This window comes from Perognathus longimembris, chromosome 6 (assembly GCF_023159225.1).
Source record: "Perognathus longimembris pacificus isolate PPM17 chromosome 6, ASM2315922v1, whole genome shotgun sequence".
In the NCBI taxonomy this organism is placed as follows: Eukaryota; Metazoa; Chordata; class Mammalia; order Rodentia; family Heteromyidae; genus Perognathus; species Perognathus longimembris.
In genome coordinates, this window is record NC_063166.1 from 62,635,561 (window position 1) to 62,662,683 (window position 27,123).

Genomic DNA, 27,123 nt, shown 5'->3' on the forward strand with positions numbered 1-27,123 from the left:
CCATAGGCAAAGGGCCTCCTTTCAGGAAATGTTAAGGATCCCAGGGACCTCTCTCCAAAGAAGAACAAATGGCTTATGGACTTGTTTGTGGTGGTAATGTTTCTTAAATATCCTGTGATTTTAGTACCACATCAGCAAGCTGTCCTTGTCTGCTGACATCCCAGATTGTGTACACCAGCCTGAGGTTGACGAAGTTGAAGCAGCACTGTCTAATTTGGAAGTGACCCTTGAAGGTGGAAAAGCAACCACCACTCTGGTATGAATTCTCCTGTTCACTGAGAATGGAGCCTTTTTTCTGACTGATGGATAAATATAGATGAGCTTTGTGAAATTAGAAATAAGAGGCTATAAGCTGGGAGCTGGTGACTCACACCTGTAATCCTAGCTACTGAGGAGGCTGAGCTCTGAAAATTTCAGTTCGAAGCCAGCCCAGGCAGGAAAGTCCATGAGACTCATATTTCCAATAAACTACTCCAGAAAAGCCAGAAGTGGTGCTGTGGCTCAAATGGTAGAGCCCTAGCCTTGAGCACATAGAGGCTCAGGGACAGCACCCAGGTCTTGAGTTCAAGCCTCAGGACCAGCCAAGGGAAAAAAAGAAAGAAGGGAGGGAGGAAGGGAGGGAGGGAGGGAGGGAGGGAGGGAGGGAGGAAGGGAGGGAGGGAGGGAGGGAGGGAGGGAGGGCCTATTTCATCTGATTTGGAACAGAGAAAATAGGATCTTCATGTGACAGGCTTAAGCTTAGAACTCCTCAGGTTAGCTCAACAAGGGACTGTAAGATACTTTCATCACGTCTAATAACAGCACTTTGAGGGTGTTTGCTTGCTTGTTTGTCTGTTCGGGGCGGTACTGGTATTTGAACGCAGGGCCTCACACTTGCTAGGATAGCTCTCTCCCTCTTGAGTCCCAGCCCTAACCCTAACAATACTTTTTGTATTTCATTTCTTCCTGGGGACAAGTTGGCATGGTACTGTGGGAAAGACTGCTATGATCTCCACTTCACTAGCATAAGACTTGGGCCTGGTTCCTTACATCTAGAAACAACTCTCTTGTCTGTGACATGGGGTACCCTATGAACAGAGAAAGAGAAAGCCTGTTTACCTGGTCATAGATTTCCACTGAGCAAGGTTGATAGAAGTGGGGACCTTTTTCTAGGGCATTACAGTTCAGCATTCCTGAACTCTTTCTGGCTTCAGGAAATAGATAAACAAAAACCCTCCAGTAGAATATAAAGAAATTAACTGGTTGATCGAGCCAAGTGTAATAATGCATGCTACTCAGGAGGAAGCAGTACTAGATGGAAAGTTTGAGAGCCAGCCCAGTACTCTCAAAAAAGAAATAAAAATTTTAAAGGGAAAACTTGGGGATCAAGAGGGTGATGATGTGACCCAAGTATGGTAAGAGTGACTGACTAGCATGCACAAGATCCTAGGTTCTAGCCCAAATACCACACACACACACACACACACACACACACACACACACACACACACACACACAGAGCCCTGATCACCCTTTGCTTCTTATCCATGAAATATGGCAGAACAGCAGCTTGAGAAGTTGGAATTCCCCTCCTGTTTGAGTCATTCATTGAGTGACACTCTAGTCTTTCATCTATGGTAGGTGTAATTATTAGTCTAGTCAAATTTAATCTGAGAGATTGGTCCATCATAACTGGATCCAAACAGTGCTGAGAGATAAGAACAAGTCACTACATTCTTCTGTGTTCACTGCAGGTTCTCTTGTCATTAAATGCCTTAAAATAGGAAATTGGTTTCATGAAAGAACAAATATTTGATCCAAGCTAAATGCCAAGAGTCTATGGAGACATAGTGCAGAGAGCCCTGTCTCACAGTTATCACAGCCACCAGCCCCAGGAAATTGCAGCTACTCCAACCACTAAGTAAATACAGCAAGAAATGGATCCTTCTTGTTATAAATGGAAAGTTCCGCCTTCTTCCTTCAATCTTTTTAACGTGCTGTTGAACAATAGACTTCTCAGTTTGAACACAAGCACCAGCCTATTCTCCTTTCACAGAATGTACTTTGAACCCTGCAGGCTCCTGTACGGTTTAACCAGTGACCTAGATACGGCTGGTTACATTTTTTTTTAATGAAGGATTTTGTGTGTGCACAAAAGTCATCATTTTAAATTCAGACTTTCTGCTTGAATGGTAGAGACAGAGGTTATTGGTCAGTTTTTGTGTTTTTGTTTTTGTTTTCTTAGGCATTCATTCTGGGGCTTTAACTCAGAGCCTGGACACTGTCCCTGAGTTTGTTTTGCTCAAGGCCAGTGCTCTGCCACTTGCAGCAGCTACATTTCTGGCCTTTTCTGTGATCAGTTGGAGAGAAGGGTCTCATGAACATTCCTGCCCTGGCTGGGTTTGAACCCTAATCCTCAGATCTCAGCCTCCTGAGTAGCTAGGATTACAGGTATGAGCCTATATGACACATACAGAAAAATGAAAAAAAAATATGTAAAGGTACAAGTGAACTAAGCAGCATTAAATTATCACCTAAGTTACCATCCAAAATCAAGAAACAAAACTTTATAAGCTACACAGGAACTCCTGTGTCCCCATTCCTTCCCAGCCCACCCCAGTGATCCAGGAACCTACAATATACAACCTCCCCCAAAGAGGACTACTGGAAATGTGACCAGTGTGACTAAGGAACTGAGGTTCTCGTTTTATTTATTTGAAGTTTCTACAATGGCAAGACTAAGCTGGGGGCTAGGGACTCATACCTATAAGGCTGGCTACTCGAGAGTCTAAAATCTAAGGGTCACAGTTCAAAGCCAGCCCAGGCAGGAAACTCCCTAAGACTTCTATCTCAATTAACCACCTAAAAAGCTGGAAGTAGAACTGTGGCTCAAGTGGTAGAGCACTAGCCTTCACTGAAAATGCTAAGGAACAGTGCCTAGGTCAAACTCCTTGCCACCCCGTTCCTCCCCCCAAAAAAAACCAACCAATTGCAAAAATACATATAGCAAGCGGCTACCGTATTGGTAATCGGGCCTGTCTATGAACTTTCTTTTTACTAAATGCTTTTTTCCCCCCCTTAGGAGCACATTACTGTTATCCCTATACTTGCAGATAATCTGAAGTTATTTAGGTAAGTAATCTTTAAAGAGAAACAAGAGTTCCTCATACAAACATTACACAAAGAGACCAGTATTGGCCATGATTGCATATTCATTAGGCAAGTTTGTGGTTCAATGGTAACACTGTGAACTTCAGCGTAAGACAGACAATGTGAATCCTCCTCCAACACACACACACACACACACACACACACACACACACACACCAGCCAGGTGACCTTGGGTAGTATTTTTGTGTCTCCAAGCCTCAATTTCCTGATCTGTAAGATGAGAATATACCATTTAATCATTTGACTTCTTTGGGAAGACTAGATAAAATGATGCATTTGAAGCCTAATATGGTGCCTGGTTGGCACAAGTGCCAGCCTTGAGTGAAAAAAAGCTAAGGGACAGAACCCAGGCCCTGAGTTCAACCTCTAGTAACAGCAGAGGAAAAAAAAAAGTATGTCCTTTTTGAGTATGAGAATTCCTGGTCTAGGCCAGTATTACTGGCATGGGGAGTCGGCTTGGGAAAGCTTGTTTGCATGCAGGTACCCAAGTCCTAATGCGCACCTGCTGGGGTTTGAATGTTTGAGTCTCAGCCATCTCTTAAATTTCCTTTCAGTTCTGAGACTTTTCAGTTCAGAGACTTTGAACTCTCCTTCTATAAAATAAAGTCCAGCTTTTCTGCAAGGCATTCAAAAGCCCCATTCTTTTTGCTTTTCTTGTTGCTATTGTTCTCCACTCATGGAAATACTGCAGCCACACAAACTCCCCCTCCCCCATCTCCAAGACTACACAGGGCACAGCCCAAGGAAGGTCTTTAAGAAATGTTTAACTCAGCTCCTCCAATAAGGTGCCCAGTGCTGACACACCCTGCTCTCACCAGGCACAATCACCACCTTCTAAAAGGACTTTTTCCTGTCCTTCCAAGAAATTCCTACCTCATCCTTCATTCTCAGTTTAAATGCTACCCCTTCAGAGAACTCCCACACCCCTTCTTACAGGCTTTGCCACGTTCTGTTGAAGTCTCCTTATTCTGTGTGCTTCTCTCTTTAAACTGTGAGCTCTGTAAGGATAGAAGACAGTCCTTTGTTCAGTAAATCATTTCCCAGCCAGCCAACATCTTTGCTTCCCCCACACCACCTGCCCAACCTCTGGAGCTCAGAATAGAGCAGTCATTATTGGTTAATAATTATTTGCTTTATGGATGAATTGGAAGTCATCTGGGAGACAGGCTTCCAGCCTGCAAGGACACAGAAGGAATCTGAGATTTGGGGATACTCCTAAAGACATCTTAAAGGAGGATTTCATTCCTAATGTTAGAGAGAAAGTCTTACATGCCTAGAAATAAACCAAGACCTTGTTATCTATATCTTTTTGTTATAGTTTCAAGCCTTCAGATATTTTCCAAAGAATTATACTAATTACAGTTCTGAACAGGATAAATACTATTTTAGTACAGAAGCTTTCTGATTCCTGGCAACATCAATTCCATTCAATGTTCTTCAAATTTATTTTACAATTTAGTGTAATAGTCTCCTGTAATGCATTGGAGTTTTCAGGGGGGGTACGTGTTTGTTTTAATATGACCACATTCTCCCTAATTTTTATGCTGGCAACAATACATTTTTAGCTAAGCAAAGACTGTTACCGATGCTCTACAGAAGAGTGTTAACACTGTGGTTGTATTATTGTGTTGTTTTTTTTTTAATAATGAATATCCACAAGGCCTGGATAGCACCTTAATGTCAAATTTTATAATGTGTTCTGCAGTTCTGGATAGTAGGACTTAGCACCTTACTGTTTATTGTATTTTAATTTGCAGACCCAAGAAGCTATTATTAAAAGCTTTCAAGCAATACTGGTTTGTCTTTAAGGATACATCTATAGCATACTTTAAAAGTAAGGAAGTTGAATATGGAGAACCAATAGAAAAACTAAACCTTAGAGGTAAGAGCATTCTGCATCTCATGGGGGCTGTGTCATAACTTGGCAAATAGACTGAAGCAAGATTCCTAAAAATATGAAGTGATATTTACTTTGTAGTCTTTGTATACCACTACTTCTCAGATGGCAGCTCCTTTTCTTCATGAAGTGAGAACCTTGGATGTGGTCTAGTAAATGTGATTATCTGTGCAATGCTACGTGTGTGTTCACACGTGTGTGCGCGTATGCACACATGTGCTCCAATACTGGGGCTTGAACTCAAGACTTTGTGCTGTCTTGCTCAACTTTTTCACTGACAGATGATGCTCTGCCACTTCCTTCTAGCTTTTTGCTAGTTAATTGGATAAGAGTCTCTGTCTCCATCCTCAGATCTCAGCCACCTGAGTAGCTGGATTATAGGCTGAGCCACTGGCACTTGGCTTTGCTGTCCTTTCTTTCCCAGTATGTCCAGAGTCTATGAAGCTGTGGTGATTGGTTCCCCCTCTGCCCACCCCCAGTGCTGGGGCTTGAACTCAGGGCCTGGGCTCTATCCCTGAGCCTCTTTGTGCTCAGATCTCTAGTGCTTTGTCACTTGAGCCACAGTGCCACTTCCAGCTTTGTTGAGCAGTTTGTTGGAGATAGGAGTCTCATGGGGACTTTTCTTCCCCAATTGGCTTCAAATTGTGGCCCTCAGATCTCAGCCTCCTGAGTAGCTAGGATTACAGGCGTGAGCTACGAGCTCCCAGCAGTTGGTGTCTATAAGTGTAGCTCATGATGTTGTAAGGTCCTGAAGCACTTTCTGAATTCAGAACCAGGTATATCTGGGCTGGTAGTAAGCTCAGCAGTAGAATGTGTGCTGAGCATGCATGGAGGCTTAATTAATTGATTGATAATTAAATTTGAGAATAGCTTCATGAATTCAGTGCCACTTGAGTACCTATTCTAATCTCTGAAAGTGACTATAACCATATTGGTGTCACTGTTAATTGAAATATTTAAGCAATCAGTATTACCTTCTAGCATGACAATCAGGATTTATTAGAACAGCTTCTAACAGCCTGAAAAATGAATTCAGTTGATCTTTTTTAACTCTAAGGAAATTGTAAACAAAATTTGTTTGTTTTTTTTAGGCTATAGCCATACTAACCTTGACTACACCCAATTTCTGCTGATTTGGGAACCCAAGTAGGGTTGGACCTGGTTAGTACTTGGCTCAGAGAAAGTCATTTTTCTTTATTCACATTAATTGTTCCTATTTTACTTTGTTTTCCTCTAGCTGATGTTATTATGCATTCCACCATTTTTCAGAAGAGAACTAAATCTGAAGGGTTTATATTCAAAGTCTTTTAGATTCATGCCTGACATTTATTATAACAGTCTCCTCAGAACCCAGGTTTGTCCTGCCTTTTGTCTTTCAGGCTGTGAAGTTGTGCCTGATGTGAACGTAGCTGGGAGAAGATTTGGAATAAAGTTATTAATCCCTGTGGCTGATGGCATGAATGAAATGTATTTGAGATGTGAACATGTAAGTAAAATGATAATTTTTGTTAAAACTCTCAGGCTGAGAATATGGCCTAGTGGCAAGAGTGCTTGCCTCGAATACATGAAGCCCTGGGTTCGATTCCTCAGTACCACATATATAGAAAACGGCCAAAAGTGGCGCTGTGGCTCAAGTGGTAGAGTGCTAGCTTTGAGCAAAAAAGAAGCCAGGGACAGTGCTCAGGCCCTGAGGCCAAGGCCCAGGACTGGCCAAAAAAAGAAAAAGTGAGCACAGAGGGGTTGGAGGCATGGCTCAGTTGGTAGAGCTGCAGCCAGTGATCAGGCAGGTACAAAGTTCAAGTCTGGATCTCAGACCTAGAGTAAAAAAAGTGAGCACAAACACCATGGTAGAATTGTAGAGACTGTGACTCACTGGGTCAGATCCTGTCACAGCCCTGACTGATACCTTAAAGTTCGCAAATGCATAATGTAGAAAATGAACAAATCATTTTCATTCTTTCCTTTTGTTAAAGAAATCAGAGATAAGATAAAAATGGAAATGTATATTTAGGAAGCTGTCTGGTAATTTGGGGTTTTACTTGTGTTCAATGGTTCTCCTTTGTATCCTTGAGTCTTGTTGTTGTTGCTGTTGTTCTCATACTAGGGCTTGAACTCGGGGCCTCCCTGAGATTTTCCACTCAAGACTGGTGTTCTACCATTTGAGCTACACCTTCACTTTGGCTTTTTGCAGGTTACTTGGAGATCAAAGTTTTACAGACTTTTCTGCCTAGGCTGGCCTTGAACTACAGGTCTCAGATCTCAGCTTCCTGAGTAGCTAGGATTACAGACATGAGCCACTGGTGCCTAGCATCCTTGTGTTATTTTTCCCCCCACATTTTCTTTTTCCTTTCCCCCTTTATTGTCAAAGTGAAGCACAGAGGGATTACAGTTTCATATGTAAGGCAGTGAGTATATTTTTTTGTTCAACTTGTTACCTCCTCCTTCATTTTTCCCCTGCCTCCCCACTTGTGTTATTTTTAAATGCAAAGTTTTCTGAACAAAATAGATCAAAGATGACATTGCTCTTCTCTAGCCCCTTAGCATCTAGAAACTCAGTACAACACTGAACATCTTTCCTAGCTTGGAAGTCTCTGGATTTGTGTTATAGAGCCCAAGCCCTATTCTAGAGTTAACAGAAAGTTGGCTTTACACTTGACCTTTGCATTTGTGCCCTCTGCCATTTGTTGCAGGAGAATCAATATGCCCGCTGGATGGCTGCCTGTATTTTGGCATCAAAGGGCAGAACCATGGCAGACAGCTCCTACCAGCCAGAGGTCCTCAACATCCTTTCCTTTCTGAAGATGAAAAACAGGAACTCTTCAGCTCCCATGGCTTCCAATGTTGAAAACATGGACATGAACCCAGAGTGTTTCGTGTCTCCTCGGTGTGCCAAAAAATACAAGTCCAAACAGGTACTGCTAATCCTGCCTGGCCATTTATTTGCCTCGATAATCTGTGTTCCAGCTAGTTAAGTCCATAATCTTGAAAACTGGATTGATAGGGAAATTTGAATATGTTCTGGGTCGGAGATGCCAGTAGAAAACTACTGCTAATTTGGTGAGAGGTGAGTGACTAAACTGCTGTCTGAACATGATGGTAGTCCCCTTTGACTTTAATTAAAACGAAAATGATTTTGTCTCTATAAGTTGAACATTAACGTAGGCTTCCATAAAAGAAGATCACAAGCTGCAGACATGAGCTTACTAAAGTAAGGTTAGGCTACCCTCATGAACGTTCCACACACCTCAAAAAGAGGAAACCCAAACTCCCCTTTTATATTGTTGGTTTTTGTGGGACTTGAACTCAGGGCCTGGGCACTGTCCCTGAGCTCTTTTGTTCCAGGCTAATGCTCTAACCCTTGGAGCCACAGCTCTACCTCCAGTTTTTGAATGGTTGATTGGAGATAAGGGTCTCACAGGGACTTTTCTGCCTGGGCTGGCTTCCAACCACGGTCCTCAGGTCTCAGCTTCCTGAGTAGCTAGGATTACAGGCGTGAGCCACCACCACCAAAACCCAGCTTCACTCTCCATGTTTACAAACTATACAAGTGAATGTGTTAACTGACTTGTTCCTACTCTCCAGTCATTGTGGAGAAAAAGAGAGGAGAAAGAGAATGAATGAATGAGCATGGAATGGAAATGGAACTTTTTCCTGCTTGTTCTCATTTGGGGATGTAGAGTTCGTGTGATGATTAAAAGCCACTGAGGAGAGTCTGATGTCTCCTGTTTGTGCTTAGCTGGCCGCCCGGATCCTGGAAGCTCACCAGAACGTGGCCCAGATGCCCCTAGTTGAAGCGAAGCTGCAGTTCATCCAGGCATGGCAATCACTTCCGGAATTCGGCCTCACCTACTACCTTGTCAGGTGATTGCAGGGTTCATTTTCCTTTGAGGAGGGAGGTAAGGATATTTGGGACAGAGTGTCACTTTTTAGCCAGGCTGGCCTGTGATTCTCCTGCATCAGCCTTCCAAGTGCCAGGATGACAATTTTAAGTGACTTTCTTGAAGCTTAATTTGTTCTCAGTCTAAAGTGTCAGCCTCTTCTTCTTTTAGAATTGTGTCCTTTCACAAGTGATTCAGTCACTTTGGACTGTGCCTTTTAAAAAAAATGTCTTGTGCTGGGAATGTGGCTTAGCGTACGTAGCGTGGTTGCCTAGCATGCACAAAGCCCTGGGTTCAATTTCTTAGCACTGCATAAACAGAAAAGGCCAGATCTGGCACTGCGGCTCAAGAGGTAGAGTGCTAGCCTCGAGAAAAAAGAAGCCAAGGACAGTGCTTAGGCCCTGAGTTCAAGCCCCAGGACTGGCAAAAAAAGAAAATGTCTTTCATACCTTCTATCTAAAGTACCAGCACTCCCTGAATTCAGCTAACAATGGGAAAGGAACTATATTTTAAAAGCAGATTTTGTTCTTTTTGGTTAACTACCTTTGTAAAACCAGGGGTAAAATGCCAGCTGCTGGTTTCATGCAAACTGTGGCATCCTTCATAACAGTTTCCCTCTCCCTGCATGTGTGGCACTATAAAACATTTACGACTCCAGACTGAGGCCCTGAAAAACCCCACCTTTATGTTCACCCAGCCTTTTTTGGGTGCTGACTCATTTCTTCCCTGTGGCCTTTGAAGAATTCTGGCTCTTAAGTCCCTTAGGGGGCCCTCGGTTACCTTCTTGTATTTTTTTTTTTTTTTTGCCAGTCCTGGGGCTTAGACTCAGGGCCTGAGCACTATTCCTGGCTTCTTTTTTTACTCAAGGCTAGTTACTCAAGGCTAGCACTCTACCACTTGAATCACAGAGCCACTTCCGGATTTTTCTGTTTATGCGGTGCTGAGGAATCAAACACAGGGCTTCACGCATGCTAAGCAAGCACTCTATCACTAAGCCACATTCTTAGCCCCACCTTCTTGTATTTTACAGATGAGAATACTGAGATACAGGAAAAAGAGCTTCAGTGACTTAGCTAGTTCACCTGCTAGTCAGGGAAACACCTTGGCATTGAACCTAGTATTCTTGTTGATGATCTGATGTCTCAGCCCCGGCATGTGACATGATTGATTTCCAAAACATTGACCATAAGCATACTTACAAATCAAATTACAAGCCAGGCACTGGTAGATTATATCTGTAATCCAAGCTACTCAGGAGGTTGAGATCTGAGGGTCATGTGGCTCAAAGGCAGCCTGGCCAGGAAAGTCTGTGATACTCTTATCTCCAATTAACCATCAGAAAGCCAGAAGTGGTGCTGTGGCTTAAAGTGGTAGAGTGATAGCCCTAAGTGAAAAGGCTTACGGACAGTGCCCAGTCTCCCAAGTTCGAGCTCCACGACCAACGAAAAATAAATAAATTGAATTACATTTCTTTTTTCAGTAAGGAAGACTGATGCCAAAGCAACATTTACACTTAATTCTGCAGATACTCTGTCACTTTCTCATTTCACTCTCGGAAATTAGAAAATTGGCTTGTACTTTAAAGCATTAGCTTATACAAAAATCCATTTTTCACTGTTTTTGTGGCTCTTCCCCCAAACTCGTTGTTTCTTACCTCTTCTAGCATGAGATTTTATTCAGACTTTTCTGTTCACTGAACCATGACATTTAATTTTCTGTCCCCACCATTTGTCCCAAATAAGCAACTCCTTCTGCTTTATCCATCCTAGCAAAGGAGTTGGAGAGGTCAGTCATGATGGTGCCCATCTGAAATCCCAGCAGTCAGAAAGCAGAGGCAGGAGGATCATGAGTTCAAGGTCACCTTAAACTATGTAACTAATCCCTAGCACACACAAAAAAAGGACTGTCTGCCTAGAATACAAAAAAGCATCTCACACACACACACACACACATACACCATGCACCAATGAGGAAGAATGAACTTGTGTTGGACACACACATATGCACACCCTTACTAGGAACTCTGAAGTCAGCATGTATAGTGGGAAAAACATGAGCACTTGAGCACCCAGCCTAGCCTTCAGGCCGACCTGTGTCCCTGCAAGGTGGGGGACCCTGGGCATTTCTCTGACCTGTGGAGCCCTAGCTCCTGCACATGCTCAGTGGGCATTCCAAACCTGCCCTGTGGAATCATGGCAGTTCACACATCTGATAAACCATGCCGTGTGGGTGGGCCCTGCAAAAGTCTAAGGACAATTACTTTTCACTGCTTCTTCTTTGTAGACTGTTTACCCCTTTACCTCCTTTCACCTGTAATTCCACCTCCAACACGTGTGTGTGTGTGTGTGTGTGTGTGTGTGTGTGTGTGTGTGTGTGTGCTTTAAGACTACAGCAACAGATCGGGTTAAAGGAAATCTTCCTTTTCTAAAATCAGAAGCCAGGACAGGAACAGCCCTCCATGCATAGGGTCCTGCTCACCCCAAGAAACCTGGATCTCTGCTTCACAACTCCCTGGAGGCAGGAGAACACCCTGGGGAGTTGGCATATCCTGGAGAGGAGCAGATTGGGCAAGAAATGGGTTAACTTTACTGCCATGTTAAAGTATTAAGGTAACAGAAGGAATTGTAAGAGGTAGGAGAATGATTCCAGAAAAGTAACAGGAAATGGAGGGACAAAGGGTAAACAGATGCAACAGTGGTACTCACTAGACACTATGTTGAAAATGAACTATACAACTTGTAGGTGGGATGGGAGGGGGAAACTGGAAGAGTATGAAGAAAAGAGGTGACATTGTCCAAAAAGAAATTTGTATACTCTACCTGACCTGTATAGCTGTAACCTCTCTGTATATCACCTTTATAATAACAATTTCATTAAGTAAGCAGCAGCTCATGCCTATAATCTTATCTATTCAGGAGGCTGAGATATGAGAATCAAGGTTTGAAGCCAGTCTAGCAAACAACATTAAAACTCTTGTTTCCAAATAACTAAGAAAAAGCTGGAAGTAGAGCTGTGGCTTAGGGGGTCAAATGCCAGCCTTGAGTGAACAAGACTAAGCTAGACTACAAGGCCATGAGTTCAGGCCACAGTATTGAGGGATGGGGAAGTAATATGAAGGAGACAAAAGACAGAAGGTAATTTATTAAACTAGAAATCATATTTTTCTTCCTTTTGCAATACCCACATTCACATTCACATCACACCCTGTCTTTTTATGCGCCTTGAGTTGTTGTCCCTCATTTCTGTCCCCTTTATAGCAGAACTCATTAAGCATATTGTACCTACTCACTGACTCCTATTCCTTTCTCTTATTTTCTCCTGAACTCACTCCAAATAGATCATTCCCTACTCGACTATCCATAATTTGTCTTGTTGAGGTCACCCATTGGTCACCCATGACCTTCACATTGCTAAATCCATCAGCTCTTGGTCATTCTGGCATCTGACCTCAGCAAAGCCTCCTGACTCACTTGCTTCTAACTCAGCTGACTTTCCTACTCGCTCTCTGGCCATTTTTCTGCCATTCACTGCTGGTTCTTTCTCATCTTCTCAGAAAAGACTGCAATGAACAGGCCTTGGGTCTTCAAACTCACCCTTATAGGACTCTGCTATTTTACCCAGCTTCTATTAAATGCTGATTACTCTGAAATGTTTTGTCTTGAACCCAGAACTCTCTCTTGGACTAAAGAGTCTTACATCCAACTTCCCTTGTCTGTCTGATGAATGGCACCTCATCATGTCCAGAAACCCTGACCTTTCCCTCTAAAATCTGCCCTATCGGGCTGGGAATATGGCCTAGTGGCAAGAGTGCTTGCCTCCTACACATGAAGCTCTCGGTTCCATACCCCAGCACCACATATATGGAAAACGGCCAGAAGGGGCGCTGTGGCTCAGGTGGCAGAGTGCTAGCCTTGAGCGGGAAGAAGCCAGGGACAGTGCTCAGGCCCTGAGTCCAAGGCCCAGGACTGGCAAAAAAAAAAAAAAAAAAAATCTTCCCTATCTCCTTCAGTTATTCTGCATCCTACTAAAAGTAACTCCTCTCCTAGATGTTCAGGCTAAAGTTCCCAGAGTCATTCTTCACCCAGCTGTTTCTCTGTACTGATAATCCTGTCTACTGGCAAGTCCTACAGGCTCTGCCTTCAGAACGTGCATATCTGGCTACATCTGCCACTGCCACTACCTAACCCAGGTCCAGAGCAGTCCTACCTAGTCTCCCTGGGTCCCCAAATCCATTTTCAATTAACCAACAAAAGCAGGACTAGAGGAACTGGGAATGTGGCCTAGTGGTAGAGTGCTTGCCTAGCATCCATGAAGCCCTGAGTTCGATTCCTCAGTACCACAGATATAGAAAAGGCCAGAAGGGGTGCTGTGGCTCAAGTGGTAGAGTGCTAGCCTTGAGCAAAAAGAAGCCAGGGACAGTGCTCAGGCCCTGAGTTCAAGCCCCAGGACTGGCAAAATGTCTTCAAGATAGCCTAATTCTCTCTTTGTTCTTTGTGTGTGTGTCTGTCTATGTGTCTCTGTATGTTAGTGTGGTGGTCTTGGGGCTTCAACTCAGGGCTTGGGAGCTGTCCTTGAGCTTTTTTACTCAAGGCTGATACTCTACCACTTGAGCCACAGCTCCACTTCTAGCTCTTTTCCTGGTTAATTGAAGATAAGTTTCACAGACTTTCTTGTGCCTGCGCTGGCATCAAACCACAATCCTCAGATCTCAACCTCCAGAGTAGCTAGGATTATAGGTGTGAGCCACCAGTGCCCAGCTTTCTCTGGTCTTTATATTCTGTTTGCATAGCAAAAAATGCCATCCTATTGAAGGCTGGTTCTTTATTCTCCTTCTAAGATAATTTAGAAATGTTCTTATCGTCTTTTAGGAAATTGCTTGTGAATAGCTGTTGTTTCTCCTAATTAGTATTATATCTTTCTCTTCAGATTTAGAGGAAGCAAGAAAGATGACATTCTGGGAATTTCATACAATCGGCTGATTCGAATTGATGCCACCACTGGGATTCCAATTACAACATGGAGATTCACCACTATGAAACAGTGGAACGTCAACTGGGAAATTCGGCAGGTAAGGTGGAAGTTTCTGGTAGTCTGGGCTGAACTCATAAAGGTGTGTCCCCTTAGAATTTCAGTTTGTTCTGATTTTTGAAATTTAGAATTTAGAAACTGAAGGCATGTAGTAATTGTCTACTTAAACCAACCACATGCAATTCAGGGCAGTTTCCTAGCAAGTATAAGCCAGATACTTTTGAATTAACACCTTAAATTGGCTGAGTTTCTGTGAAGACTTGCCATACAGATAGGCTAAAATTGAAGAGAGGTTTAGTTTTCAGAGGCTTATATGAGATTCAGACTGATCATTACTTAGCAGAAAGTATACTCACTAGAACTACTGTACAAAATAAATCCAAACAAGGCCTCCTCTGAGAGAGAGATAGAGAGGGAGAGAGAAAGAAGGAGAGAGAGAGAGAGAGAGAGAGAGAGAGAGAGAGAGAGAGAGAGTGTCTAACTGGTTATAGCCCCAAAGTCTCAATTATCTGTTTGAAGGAGCAAGTGGAGTACCACAGAGGTAATTGAAAAAGGCTTAGCTCACACTTGTAATCCTAGCTACTCAGGAGGCTGAGATTCTGAATATCTTAGTTTGAAACCAGCCCGAGCAGGAAAGGCCAGGAGACTCTTATCTCCAATAAAACTACTTAGAAAAAGCCAGAAGTAGCACTGTGGCTCAAATGGTAGAGCACCAGCCTTGAGCAAAAGAAGCTCAGAGACAGCATCCAGGCCCTGACTTCAATCCCCAGGAACAGCAAAAAGTTAAACAAATAAACCAAATTTTTAAAAAGGCTTAGCCTCTGAGTTGAGCCCTAAAACCCTCAGCTTTCAGAACATCCTCCACTGTTATATGGTAGGATCTATGTTTAGGCCATACCTACATAGTAGAAAATTCTAGATGAAGATTAAATTCTTAGTATAAGACTGCTGATGTAGAGCAGCCTAGTGTTACTAATTTGGAATCCTTGAATCCTTGTTCCTTTGGCATTTTTCTTTTTCCAGTGCAAATCTATAATATAGAGGAATAAAAGAAACCACCACCTCCTTTTTTTTTTAAGAACCCTGGATTCCTCTCAGTAGCATTAACCACCATCTATGAACACATGTGTGGAATGAAAGTCAGAGATTACATGATACCCAAGGCAGCCAGGCATGGTGACCCACACATTTAATCCTAGCTACTTTGGGCACTGAGATCAGGAGGATTGAAGTCTAAGGCCAGCCTGGGTTTCTAAGAACTTGAAAAGTTCCTGAGACTCCATTTCAACCAATAATATCTGGGTGTAGTACCATGTACCTGCCACCCCAAAAATAATGTGGCTCAAGTGATAGAGCATCTTCAGAGCAAAGCACAAGGTCCTGAGTTCAAACCCTAGTACAACCAAATTTAAAAAAATAGACCTTCTAGAAAATTTTAAAATACTATAGTCCAGTCCACACCCAAGACCAACTAAATCTAGGAGCAGGAATCGGGCATCAGTCTTAACATTCTGCAAATGGTTTAGTGGGCATTGCACAAGACTAAGAACCAGCTGAATCTCTTTAAGTCTTCTGGTGCTTAGCATCTATGACTTTCTTCTGGGCAAGGAAGGACAATGGCTACTGGAATTTTCAGCCAGATCTTTAATTCTCTAGTCTTCAAACATTCTGTTCCTCACTACATAAGGGCTTAGGAAATTTCTATATCTAAATTGGTAGATGGAAAATGTTGAATGGATATGTGTTGGGACACAGGAATATTTTGCCAGGTGTGCATTGAAGTGTACACCACAAGAGGGCGCAAAGAGAACACAGTCATGTTTTCCCAAAGTCAAACTTTGTGAAGGACAGGGGGCATCCTTTACCCCCTCCGCAGTCTCAGCTCCAGAACCATCTCCGACAAAACAGCTGCTTTCTCATCCTTGCAGAGCTTAAGCCTACCCATGCTCTTCTCTTCCAGGTGGCCATTGAGTTTGACCAAAATGTCTCCATCGCCTTCACCTGCCTGAGTGCAGATTGCAAGATCGTGCACGAGTACATTGGTGGCTACATTTTCTTGTCCACCCGTTCCAAGGACCAGAATGAAATACTTGATGAGGACCTCTTTCATAAATTGACAGGTGGTCAGGACTGAATGGAAGCAGGCTTCCTGCTTGGCCTCCTGGATGTGCCAAGTTCTCCCTGCGCACCATGGCTTACCCAATGTGTAGATTCCAGACTCATAGAATATTTTCACCCGTGGACACCTGGAGCCTCACCTCACTTGAGCACACTTCTGGCACAGCCCTTGCCTTACTTTCCCTTGTGCTACCTGCAGTGTTGGGGTTTTTTTTGTGGCCTTTTCTATCAAATGAGAGGATGGTACCAAGATTGCTCTGTGGCCCAACATGCATCTTGGTGACTTACAGCACATGCCAAATGTTGCCTAGCAATTAACTTTGTGGGTTTTGGCCTCTCTGTAAGTAGGAACAAAGACAGAAGGGTAAAAACCACACATAGCAAAACTCAGGTATAATGAGAAATAGGTCATTCCTTGATGAAACTGATCTTCACTCTCCTCCGTCAAAATGGCAGAGGGAGCCCACACGCACACACACTTTCTCCTTGGAAGTCAAAGAGATGCGAGGAGAAAGATAGGGTTAACTGGTACCAGGAGCCAAAATGGTGATCATGAGTGCCATCTCTCTACAGGTGACAACTGTCAAGGTGACTGTTGATCCACTGGCTAACCATTGTCCCTCTCATGTACTACTGCCACTAAAGGCCCCATTTCTAGGCATCCTTTTAGACACATTAAAGTCCTTTCTAGTAAGAAGGGGCCAACAGAGTTTCACTATGTAACCCAAGCTGGCTTGGAACCCACGATCCTCCTACCACAGCCTTCTGAATGCTGGAATTATAGGCCCAGGCGTACCATATGTAGCTCCTTCTAGAAGGCATGGTCACTCCAGCCCCAGGTTCATGTCTCAGTGGTTTCTGCCCTGGACTTGGGGCTCAGGAAGACAGGCCCAATTCTCTATTCATAAAAATAAAACATTCTCCAGCAGTGAGGATTATAGTCAGGTCTTCACCCCCACTGGCTAGGAAGAGAACAGCAGCCCTGTTTTCAAAGGTGCTTTGTCCAAGGTCTGATAAGCATTGGCTAACTCAAGAGGCCTGTCTGGTCTGCGTGGTAGAGAAATGCTTCTGCACACTTCATCTGAATCCTCCACCTGGACCTTTTCCTGACCTTTTCCCTAAACACCTATGGCATTGTAAATCACAAGCCAATAAGGGATTGGGGGGTGGGGGGGTGGTCCTTGCTCAGCTGTTTACTGGTACATCCTGCCTGGAATGGAGCACCAGCCTGCTGACAGCTGCTTTGGTTTGGTGGTGGTGGGAGGTGTAGGTGGATTTTGAGAAGACTAATAAGTATTACTAGAGAAAAGGGGTAATCTCAGATATTGTTTTATTTTGCTTTTAGAAAACATCCTGTACCACACAAAGAACCTGAGTTGGAAGGGTGAGGCCTTCCAATTCCCTTTCCAGTTCTAAGATCTTAGGCTGTGGCCTCAGAAGGCCTGGCCTAAGCTCAGAGGCCCACAAGCCCCAACTGTCACTTTATTTTTCAACACAGCCATCTGGGAAGCGACATGTCAGCAGTTCTGGGAGTCACAGGCAGACAGCTCTGGCTAAAGAACCCCTGGCTCTGAACCAGAGCTACCTTCTGCAGATTCCTTAGCCTTACAAGTGAATGCTTGAGAACCTTCTGTGTACCCATTGAAATTTTGAGGCCTAGCATAGAGCTCACAAGTACTTAAGGTACCTGGAAAATCTGACTCAATTATAACAGGTTTAATTTGGAGCACTTTGTGTAGAAGCTACTGCTAAGTATACTGTGTTAAATTTGGGGTTGGCCATTTCTTTGTAGCCCTGGGTTCTGTTATTTTAGAACCTTTTAGACAGGTCTCTAAAATTACAGTGGGCCCCAGATTAAAATAAGCACCCCCTAACAGGTGACAAGCAACTCACACCAGTAATCCTAGCTAGGTAGGAGGCTGAGATCTGAGGATTGCTGTTCAAAGCCAGCCCATTCAGGAAAGGCCATGAGACTCATTTCCAGTTAACCACCAAGAGAAAAAGGCCAGAAGTGGAGCTGTGGCTCAAATGGTAGCGCACTAGCCTTGAGCATAAAAGCTAAGGGACAACTCCAGGCCCTGAGTCTAAGCCCCAGAACCAGAAGCCCCCTTGATTACATTTACTTCTTCCCTGATAATGACAACTCTAATTTCCAAAGTTAGACCTTCAGCCAAGTCCCTTTCCTCCTTCCTTTTCTGATTGGCTGGCATTCCTGTGAAAATGCTCCAAGGAGCTGGCAAGTTTTACACAATGTCTGTTGGTTACAGTTTGCAGAGGAGCTGTGCCTTTGTGATTACACAGCAATGTTGCAAAGGATGAACAAGTGTGACAAGAAAATCTAAAATGTGTTCTAAAACTTAAGGATTTTAGGTTTATAGAGGATTTTTTAAAATATATATATGATATTTTTACTTTGGCTATAAAAGGTCATTTGACTTCTCTATGATAGAAATTTAAAATTAATGCATGTTTTTAATTGCCATTTGGTTTCTTGTCTCTCATAGATGCCCCAAATCTCTACATTATTTGTATTTCTATGACTTTTATAAGTAAAAGATGTATATGGTTAATATAGTCCAGTTGTCTCCTGTTCAGCTTGCTTTGTCTTTAAAGGTGAATACTTTGTATATTTTAAATGGAGCACAAGGTCAAGTATGACCCCTGCTGCTTCTCACTGTTCCAGGATTCTAGTTCTTTCTCCCCAGTGGCTTGAGGAAGGACTGACTAACCACATGGCTTCTGAGAGGTTAACTTCCGACCTCATTTAACCTTGGCTTTCAACTCATTTCTCATTGACTGATTGCCAAGTTTCCTGCTTTACCATGAGCTTGAGTTCCCTTCCAGGTCTACCTTTTGACAAAGCACCAGGAAACAAAGAAATAAATATATCCAGAGGAAAGGAATAGCCAAAGACCAGAGAAGTAAGAAGCCTTTAACAGGTAGTAATCAGGAGTTCATCTACAGCCATTCCTGCAGTTCTCATTTTATAAAGGAGAAAACAGGCTCAGGTTAAGTAGCTTGCTCAGGGTCGTGTGGCCAATAACCAGTGGAACAAAAGTCCAAAGGCTGATTTGTCTTAACTTAGATCCCTCTTCCCTTCTTTCTCCAGCCTGTCTGGGCTGGTAACCTGTCTCCCTACCAATGTCCCAGTGTGGGAGTTCAATGGCCAAGGAAAGGGCCAGGGTTTCGGGAATGCTGCCCAGAGTTAGGTAGGGAAGGAAAGGGAAAGGGGGAGACTGGAAAGATCTGGGAGCCAGAAATGAGGTGCTTTTTGATTCTGGGAAATTTTCATTGTCCATCCCAGGGTTAAAAACAGTGAGGAGGGGCTGGGGATATGGCCTAGTGGCGAGAGAGCTTGCCTCGTATACATGAGGCCCTGGGTTCGATTCCCCAGCACCACATATACAGAAAACGGCCAGAAGTGGCGCTGTGGCTCAAGTGGCAGAGTGCTAGCCTTGAGCAAAAAGGAAGCCAGGGACAGTGCTCAGGCCCTGAGTCCAAGTCCCAGGACTGGCCAAAAATAAAAAAATAAAAAAAAAACAGTGAGGAAATGAGGCTTTCATTTGAAAACTCAATCTTTTAGTCCTAGGCACCAGAGGCCAAGGTATTTTGCAATATTTTTTTTCTGATGTCACTTAATCACTTATTTCACTCACAAGATTTACTTTTTGCTTTTACATTGAGTAACTGTGTATTCTCTTTCATGATGATCTGACACAACCATATGACCTTTCTACCGCCTTCTGTCCCCTGTCACCCTAGAATTTCTCCACAGGCAGAAGAATGGGGAAGCAGCCTTCTTCTCTAGTTTACCCCTGTCCCCCTTTCTCCCTCTCTTGCTCCCTTTCACCTCCAAAGGCTCTGGGGTGTTGGAAATAATGGAGGGGGAAATCTGAAAGTCTGCACTTGGCCCTTCCTTGTATCCAAGTTTTGTCCTTAACTTTGTACCTCACTGAAGCGATGTGGAAATATTTAGTATCAGAAAAGGGGACAAGGGGGCTGGGAATGTGGCTTAGTGGTAGAGTGCTTGCCTAGCATGCATGAAGCCCTGGGTTCAATTCCTCAGCACCACATAAACAGAAAAAGCCAGAAGTGGCACTGTGGCTCAAGTGGTAGAGTGTTAGCCTTGAACAAAAAGAAGTCAGGGACAGTGTTCAGGCCCTGAGTCCAAGCCCCAGGACTGGTTAAAAAAAAAGGGGGGGGAGCAGAGAGAGTCTCCCAGTTCCCCTTTCCCTGTCCTCACCAATACCCATGTGGACCCCTCAGTCCTTGAGAGAGTAAGCTTTCAGGCCTCTTGCATGAGGAACATTCTTGCTAAATGAAGTATAAGATCCTAATAACGGAAGACACCACTGAGCCCAGATTTCCATAAAACCCAGTTCACATACCTCCCAATTAAAGGGCATAGAAAAAGCCTCCAGCTGCCTTTCAACAGTTGCTCACACATTGAATCAAGATTCACTAATAAGGGCTGGGAATATGACCTAGTGGTTGAGTGCTTGGCCTTGTATACCTGAAGCCCTGGGTTCAATTCCTCAGCACCACATATACAGAAAAAGCCAGAAGGGGGCGCTGTGGCTCAAGTGCTAGAGTGCTAGCCTTGAGCAAAAAGAAACCAGGGACAGTGCTCAGGCCCTGAGTCCCAAGCCCCAGCACTGGCAAAAAAAAAAAAAAAAAAAAAAGATTCACTAGTCTATTGGATGTTATTTTCCCAACAAAACTCATGTTGAGATTTAATTGTGAATGTGATGTGACAGACTTGAAACATCATAGGGCCTTCAGAGGGATTTCAGTCATGAGGATCTTGCCTCCCTGACAGGTTTAATGTAGTTCCCATGACAGTGGGTCAGTCAACAGAGGAGCAGCTTATTAGGTCTGTGTCACCTTTGTCCCCTCCTCTCTTTGCATGCACATGTATGCCCCTGTACTGCACCTCAGGCCTTCATCAAAGGCCTGGCAAATGCTGGCACCAGGCCCTTGGACTTTCACAATCCTAAATCAAAGTATATCTCTTTTGTTTATAAATTACCCATCTTGGGTAATTGTTTATAACAACAGATGATGGACTGAGACTCAGTCCAGATAGAGAGAAAAAGTCCACAAAAACACATAAACAAATGGGAAATAGAGATTTAGCTATAGGTTCACTAATGGTCCTGCTATTGTGGCAAAGGTTCTTTTAACTGAACAAAATTTCCTCCTTTCTTTGATTCACATTGTGGCCGTGAAAAAGACCCATAATTCCTCAGTTGTCAGTTCCTTTAGTTGGTATAGGGGAAATTCTGTAGCCACTCCTCAGCTATCTAACTACACAGGCCATGTAGGAACATAACATAAACTGTTTCTCTCCTTCACATCTCAAAGTTGAAAAATGGCATCTTTGGCTCCTCCCTAAGGTCCCCAACCTGCAAAAAGTAGGTCCTGGAGAGGAAATGAAGCCCTTTGTAAGGGCAGCAGAGGGTTTCTGGGGAGGGGAGGTTCGAAGCCCCAAGCTTGTGTCATCTGATTTAAGATGTATTTTCCTGAAAGGCCTAGATAAATCTAGGCAGAGCCTGTAACAGCAAAGGCAAATGAGATTCAAATATGTGATATGTTGGCAGTGGGGCAGCTCATTTGGACCCAGTACCTGACTGGTAAAGAACACCCCACTTTGCACCACTACAGGGATTGGGGGAGAGCAAGAACACTGCAGTAGCACTGCATTATAATGGTGGAGCATTATGGAGCAGGGAGTTGGGGATAGAAGTCTAAGCGGAGCTTCCAAAAAGAGCCTGAATCTCTATCATTTACTCAGGTAGGTGCTATCACTTACCTTTCTGGGATGCTTCCAAAGATCCATGATTGGCAGCCAGGCCAGTCCACATGATGGTGATGCAAATCACTATGACAGTGACATCGTGCCCCTCCCCCAAAGAGCCATCCTAACCATATAGCTAATATTCTTTGGCAAGAGGTGGGGCGTGGGGAATGGGGCTGGGAATATGGCTTAGCAGTAGAGTGCTCTCCTAGCATGCATGAAGCCCTGGGTTCGATTCCTCAGCACCACATAAACAGAACAGGCCGGAAGTGGAGCTGTAACTCAAGTGGTAGAGCGCTAGCCTTGAGCAAAAAGAAGCCAGGGACAGTGCTCAGACCCTGAGTCCATACCCCAAGACTTGCAGAGAGAGAGAGAGGTAATGCTCACACAATAACAGGTTGTATTGCTCTTCCTAGGAGTTTTCTGGATTAATACTTTGCATCAGATAAGTATTGTCTGTATCATTACACAAATTAGGAACATACAGTAGTACATTGTTTAGCAAGTCTCAGGTTCAGGAGAGCAGGGATTTGCCTGTTCCTGCAGTGTTAAGATCCACACCAAAGCTGATATATCTGTGAGTGTGTAGACTTGGAAAGAGATGTGAATACCCAGCTCTCCAGTTCCCAGGTACTCCATAACTGGACACAAAAGGCCAAGCAAATTTTCCAGGCAACCAGACAAGTACTTGAGAAGTAAATATTTGAACCCAAATCTTCTGACTTGCAGTTGTCTCTAGCCCTCATTCTTGATTCACCATGCAAACTTCAGCCCTCTCAGGCCCAGAACCTTTGATTATCTTTATTTATGAGTGTCCTTGAGTTCATTTTATGCAAAACATATTAAGACCTACAAAAAAAACTCCATAGACTTTCCCCCTTGATTACTTTTATGCTAGATTTCAAATGCCAATGTTTTAAATTAAAAACTCCTCAGATCTCAATTCTTGTTCCACTTGTTGACTATGCTTGCAAATCTGGGTCAGAGGTGGAGTCACATTGGGAGGGAAAGGGTTCTGTCCTTCGCCCAGCAGAATGAACCAGAAATGTCCTCTTTCACCTTCACCGCCACCCTCACCCCCACAGACGGTCAGCTCAACTCTCACTCATGCCTACAACAAATACTTGATGCCAGATCTCACCACAGAGGAACCTTTTCCTCGGGGACTAGGCCTGTCTTGAGAGGCTGAGGGAATATTTGTATCCTCACCTTTGCCTCACTTCATAAATGATCCTTTGAGTCTAGTAGTTACCTCCTCAAGAAAGCAAATGAGCTGTTAAAATACTTTGCAGGCTAAGTACCAATGGCTCTCACTTCTAATCCTAGCTACTTGGGAGACTGAGAACTGAGGATGACAGTTCGAAGCCAGCCCTGGCAGGAAAGTCTGTGAGACTCTTATCTCTAATTAACAGGCAAAAGCTAAAAGTAGAGCTGTGGTTTGCTTATGGTAGAGCACCAGCCTTGAGCAAAAAATCTAAGGGACAATGCTCAGGCCCACTCAATTCAAGCCCCAGGTCCAGCACACACAATATGTTTGGACAGGAAAGTAAGTTGTTAAACCAATTCATTCACTGCACAGATGAAAAAGGAGACACAGAAGCTAATAGACAATGAATCCACTGAGAGAAGCACTAAGATGAGAATCTAGCACTCTGTGTCCTATGTTTTGTGTTTGTGCCAGTTATCAAGGGCAGAACAAGTTTTGTGCTCTCCTGGGTTTTTCACTTACTGCTGGTACTCTATCATGTAAGCCATGCTTCCATCTCTGGCTTTTTGCTAGTTGATTGAGACTAAGAATCTCTCCTTGGATTTCTCTGAACAGGCTGGCTTTGAACGACAGTCCTCCAGATTTCAGCCTCCTGAGTAGCTAGCATACAGACGTGAGCCACTGACACTCAGCTCTGTCCCAATTTAGGGTTCTTTTTTCTTTTTTTTTTTTTTTCCGAAATGCAAAAGCAAGGCAAGGCTTTATTTATAGGGTTCTTTTTTCTTTCATGTGCTGCCTCTGACTATAATAAACTCAGGCTATGGCCTATGGAAACAGCCTCCATCCACTGTCTTACCTCACTTCCTACAGCCACAGCAAAAAACAAGCAGCAGATTCAAATTCAACCTCTCATTTCATATTCAATCGACTCATCCTGTATGGTTTGTTTGTTGTGTTTTTTGTTGTTTTAGGGGTTGGTTTGTTTGTTTTTTGCCAGTCCTGGGGCCTGAAATCAGGGCCTGAGCACTGTATTGCCTTCTTTTTGTTCAAGGCTAGCACTCTACCACTTGAGCCACAATGCCCCTTCTGGCTTTTTCTCTAAACATGGCACTGAGGAATCAAACCCAGGGCTTCATGTATACAAGGCAAGCACTCTACCACTAGGCTATTTTCCCAGCCCCCTGTATGGATTTTTTTAAGCTCTCAAAAGGTACCTTTTTACATCCTAGTCATTCAACAAATCCCCATATTGAAAGCTTACTGGAAACGAGGGACCTCTCAATGTAAGATTAGCCTGAGTCTCAACCCATGACTGTTTCATTTCCTCAAGATAATTTTTCTTGTAGGCAGCTTGGCTGCTTGTGCCAGCCCCCAGCACTTGGAAACCTCTTTGCTGCATACCATCCATTTTTCCTGGAGACCTAACAACCTGGTACCATCTTCTCCCGCCCTCACCCTCCTGTTCCTTGGCCTTATCTATGGTGTCAGGGAAGAATGTAGCTTGAAGTTTGCACAATCCAACTTCAGCACTGAGGAGAGGAAGCTCTGAGCAGAGGTAGCTGGCATCTGGAGGGCAGAGCTAGGGCAGCTGGCGAAGCAATCACCGGTCACCTGAGGCAGCCTTCCTTACCTACCAGCTCATTAGAGCTAGAACAGAGCCAGTCAGGACCCCTTTGCAAGGTGTCTTAGATCTGTGGATTCTGGAAGTTTAAGTGGCATAGAATAGGAGGGGTCAAACCCCTCAAATTTCTTCCAGCACCTGGCACTCCTCTGCTGGTGTGTGGACTTAGGCATAGTTATGTAAATAAGTCCTCTCTGCCAGGGCCAGAGCCCGGAGGTCTGTGTGAACCAACACAGGTTGGAACCATGGAAATAATGTCCTTCCCTCTGACTGGGTGACCCAAACCTCACCAAGCCAGTTTCCCTCTCTGAGTCTCAATCTTTCCCTTAAATGGGTACAGAGAGGTGGGATTAGACAAATTCTAAAGTCCCTTCGAAAGCCAGGGGTCCATGATTAACCTTGATTTTTTTTAACCTATCTCCAGAGAAATACAGCTAAGGGTGTGTATACTGGCTCTTTTCCTACAGCCATTTTTTTCTAACACTCTACCCATATGACCTTTCAAGAAAAATTCTTCCAAAGAGCCATGAGCATTCAGGAAATCTGAATTACAAAACTCTTCTCTCTCCCCAAGCTCCACTGAAGACCTGGATTACGCATCTCCAGCACCTGGACTTCATTTGTCCTCTTTTAAGTCCTTCCCCATTCTCCCCTAGGCACGAGGGTAGCAATATAGCTCACTGTGTGCCAGGCTCTGCCCTGCACTCGAGGGGATCATGGGATGAACCATGTGGCCCAGTTCTCAGGAATGTCGGTTCTAAGGGATGGTAGAATCACATCAGTCACTTGATGGTGGGCAGCCAGTGTCACCTGGGACAGAGCAGCAAAAAAAGTTACCTAGTGCAGCTTGAGGGGGACAAGGGAAGGCAAGAGAGTGCTTGCTTGGGTAAAGTGCTGATGGGAGTTAGCACAGGCACTGTAGTACCCTCCCAAAGCCCTGTGTGGAGTTGTTGTTCAGGGAAATCCAGATGTGTTCACAAGTTAACACGACAGGAAGAACCAACAAGCAGCAGATGCCCAGGAAGGAATACTCCCACCTTCTCACCACGTGATGGGGCAGTCCAAGTGTGCTCTTCACTTCTCTGAGAAAGTTCCCACTGCCCACAGCAACACCTGGCTCATCAACACACTGGCAGGTTCCCTCTCTATGCCACTTGGGTCACCTCTCCTATAAACTCCCTGCACACACCTACTTAGCTCAGGAATATGGTTTTGAGGGCACCTCTACCATGTACAGAGGAGTGAGCCAAAATGGAGATTATACTGATCAAGGGCTCAGAGGGGAGTTTCTAGGCAGGAAAGCAGCTTCTGGAAGCCACAAAACATGAGATGTGCTGTGGCATTCCATGTGACCTTAAGTCCCAGGACTTTTGCCACAAGATTTTAGCATCCTTCTCTGGCAGGGACAAATATTTCTGCTATATTTTCCTGACCTCAGAAAAAGTGCTAAAGGGCCAGGTGCCGGTGGCTCATGCCTGTTATCTTAGGTACTCAGGAAGCTGAGATCTGTGGATTGAGGTTCAAAGCCAGCCCGGGCAGGAAAGTCCATAAGACTCTTATCTCCAATTAACCACCAGAAAACCGGAAGTGGAGCTGTGGCTCAAGTAGCGGAGCACTAGCCTTGAGTTGAAGAGCTTAGGGACAGCACCCAGGTCCAGAGTTCAAGCCCCATGACTGACCAAAAATAAAAGTGCTAAAGGAAAAGCAGGGGCTGAAAAGAGCCGGGACATTCCCCCAAGTGGTACCTGAAAGATCCTAAGACTCTTCTTTAGTCCTGTGCCCAGTAACCCAAGAAGTCAATTCTGTGTATTCTGAAAGCGAACTGCCCAACTACAAAAGAAAAAGAAAATTCTGCCTGCCCTATCATCTTGTATGGTTGGGATCTAAGTAAGGGATCAAAGTTCTTTGTGCTTCAAGGGGGCTATTTCAGTGCTGAGTCCCATGGAAGGTGACTGAATGCCATGATGAAGTCATTAGTGTGTGCTCCAGAATGCAATCAACCTCTGGGAGCCTCATTGTCCTTGAAAGTAATAGTCAGCACCTGGAGAGGACTCACTGAGATAAAATATATGGAATTAGGCTCTGACTACTCTATATGCATTAAGTACTCAATTGTATAAAAGAAGCTAGACAGAGACTACCATCAGCCTCAGCTTGGGAGCCTGACTTGGAGGCCCAGCAAGGATGTATCCTCTAGGACTAAAGTGGACCAGAGCAAGAGACCCCAATTTTGACATCACTATTCATCAGCCCACACCCCAGGCCCTCCTTAACACTGACACACCAGTCCACAAACAGCACAACAGGAAGTTGGCTGAGAGCACTTGAGCTCCCAAAGCACAGAATGATCATCTCACGACACTCTCATCAGTCTGTACCCTTCATCATCATCTACCGGTGCATGAGAGTGTGTCCCTGACATTGATG

General features: G+C 44.1%; 1 protein-coding gene across 2 annotated transcripts in view; it reads left to right on the forward strand.

Annotated features, from left to right (window-relative positions):
• Positions 1–18,459, forward strand: part of Fermt1 (FERM domain containing kindlin 1) — a 36,660-nt gene extending 18,201 nt beyond the window's left edge. For both annotated transcript variants that reach the window (XM_048348819.1, XM_048348818.1), the window contains exons 8-15: positions 125–256; positions 3,062–3,111; positions 4,908–5,032; positions 6,427–6,533; positions 7,738–7,959; positions 8,784–8,908; positions 13,852–13,993; positions 15,914–18,459. In XM_048348819.1, the coding sequence (XP_048204776.1) occupies positions 125–256; positions 3,062–3,111; positions 4,908–5,032; positions 6,427–6,533; positions 7,738–7,959; positions 8,784–8,908; positions 13,852–13,993; positions 15,914–16,087 (1,077 nt within the window). In that variant the 3' untranslated portion in view covers positions 16,088–18,459. The remainder of the gene's footprint in view (positions 1–124; positions 257–3,061; positions 3,112–4,907; positions 5,033–6,426; positions 6,534–7,737; positions 7,960–8,783; positions 8,909–13,851; positions 13,994–15,913) is intronic.
• The last annotated feature ends 8,664 nt before the right edge of the window (positions 18,460–27,123 follow it).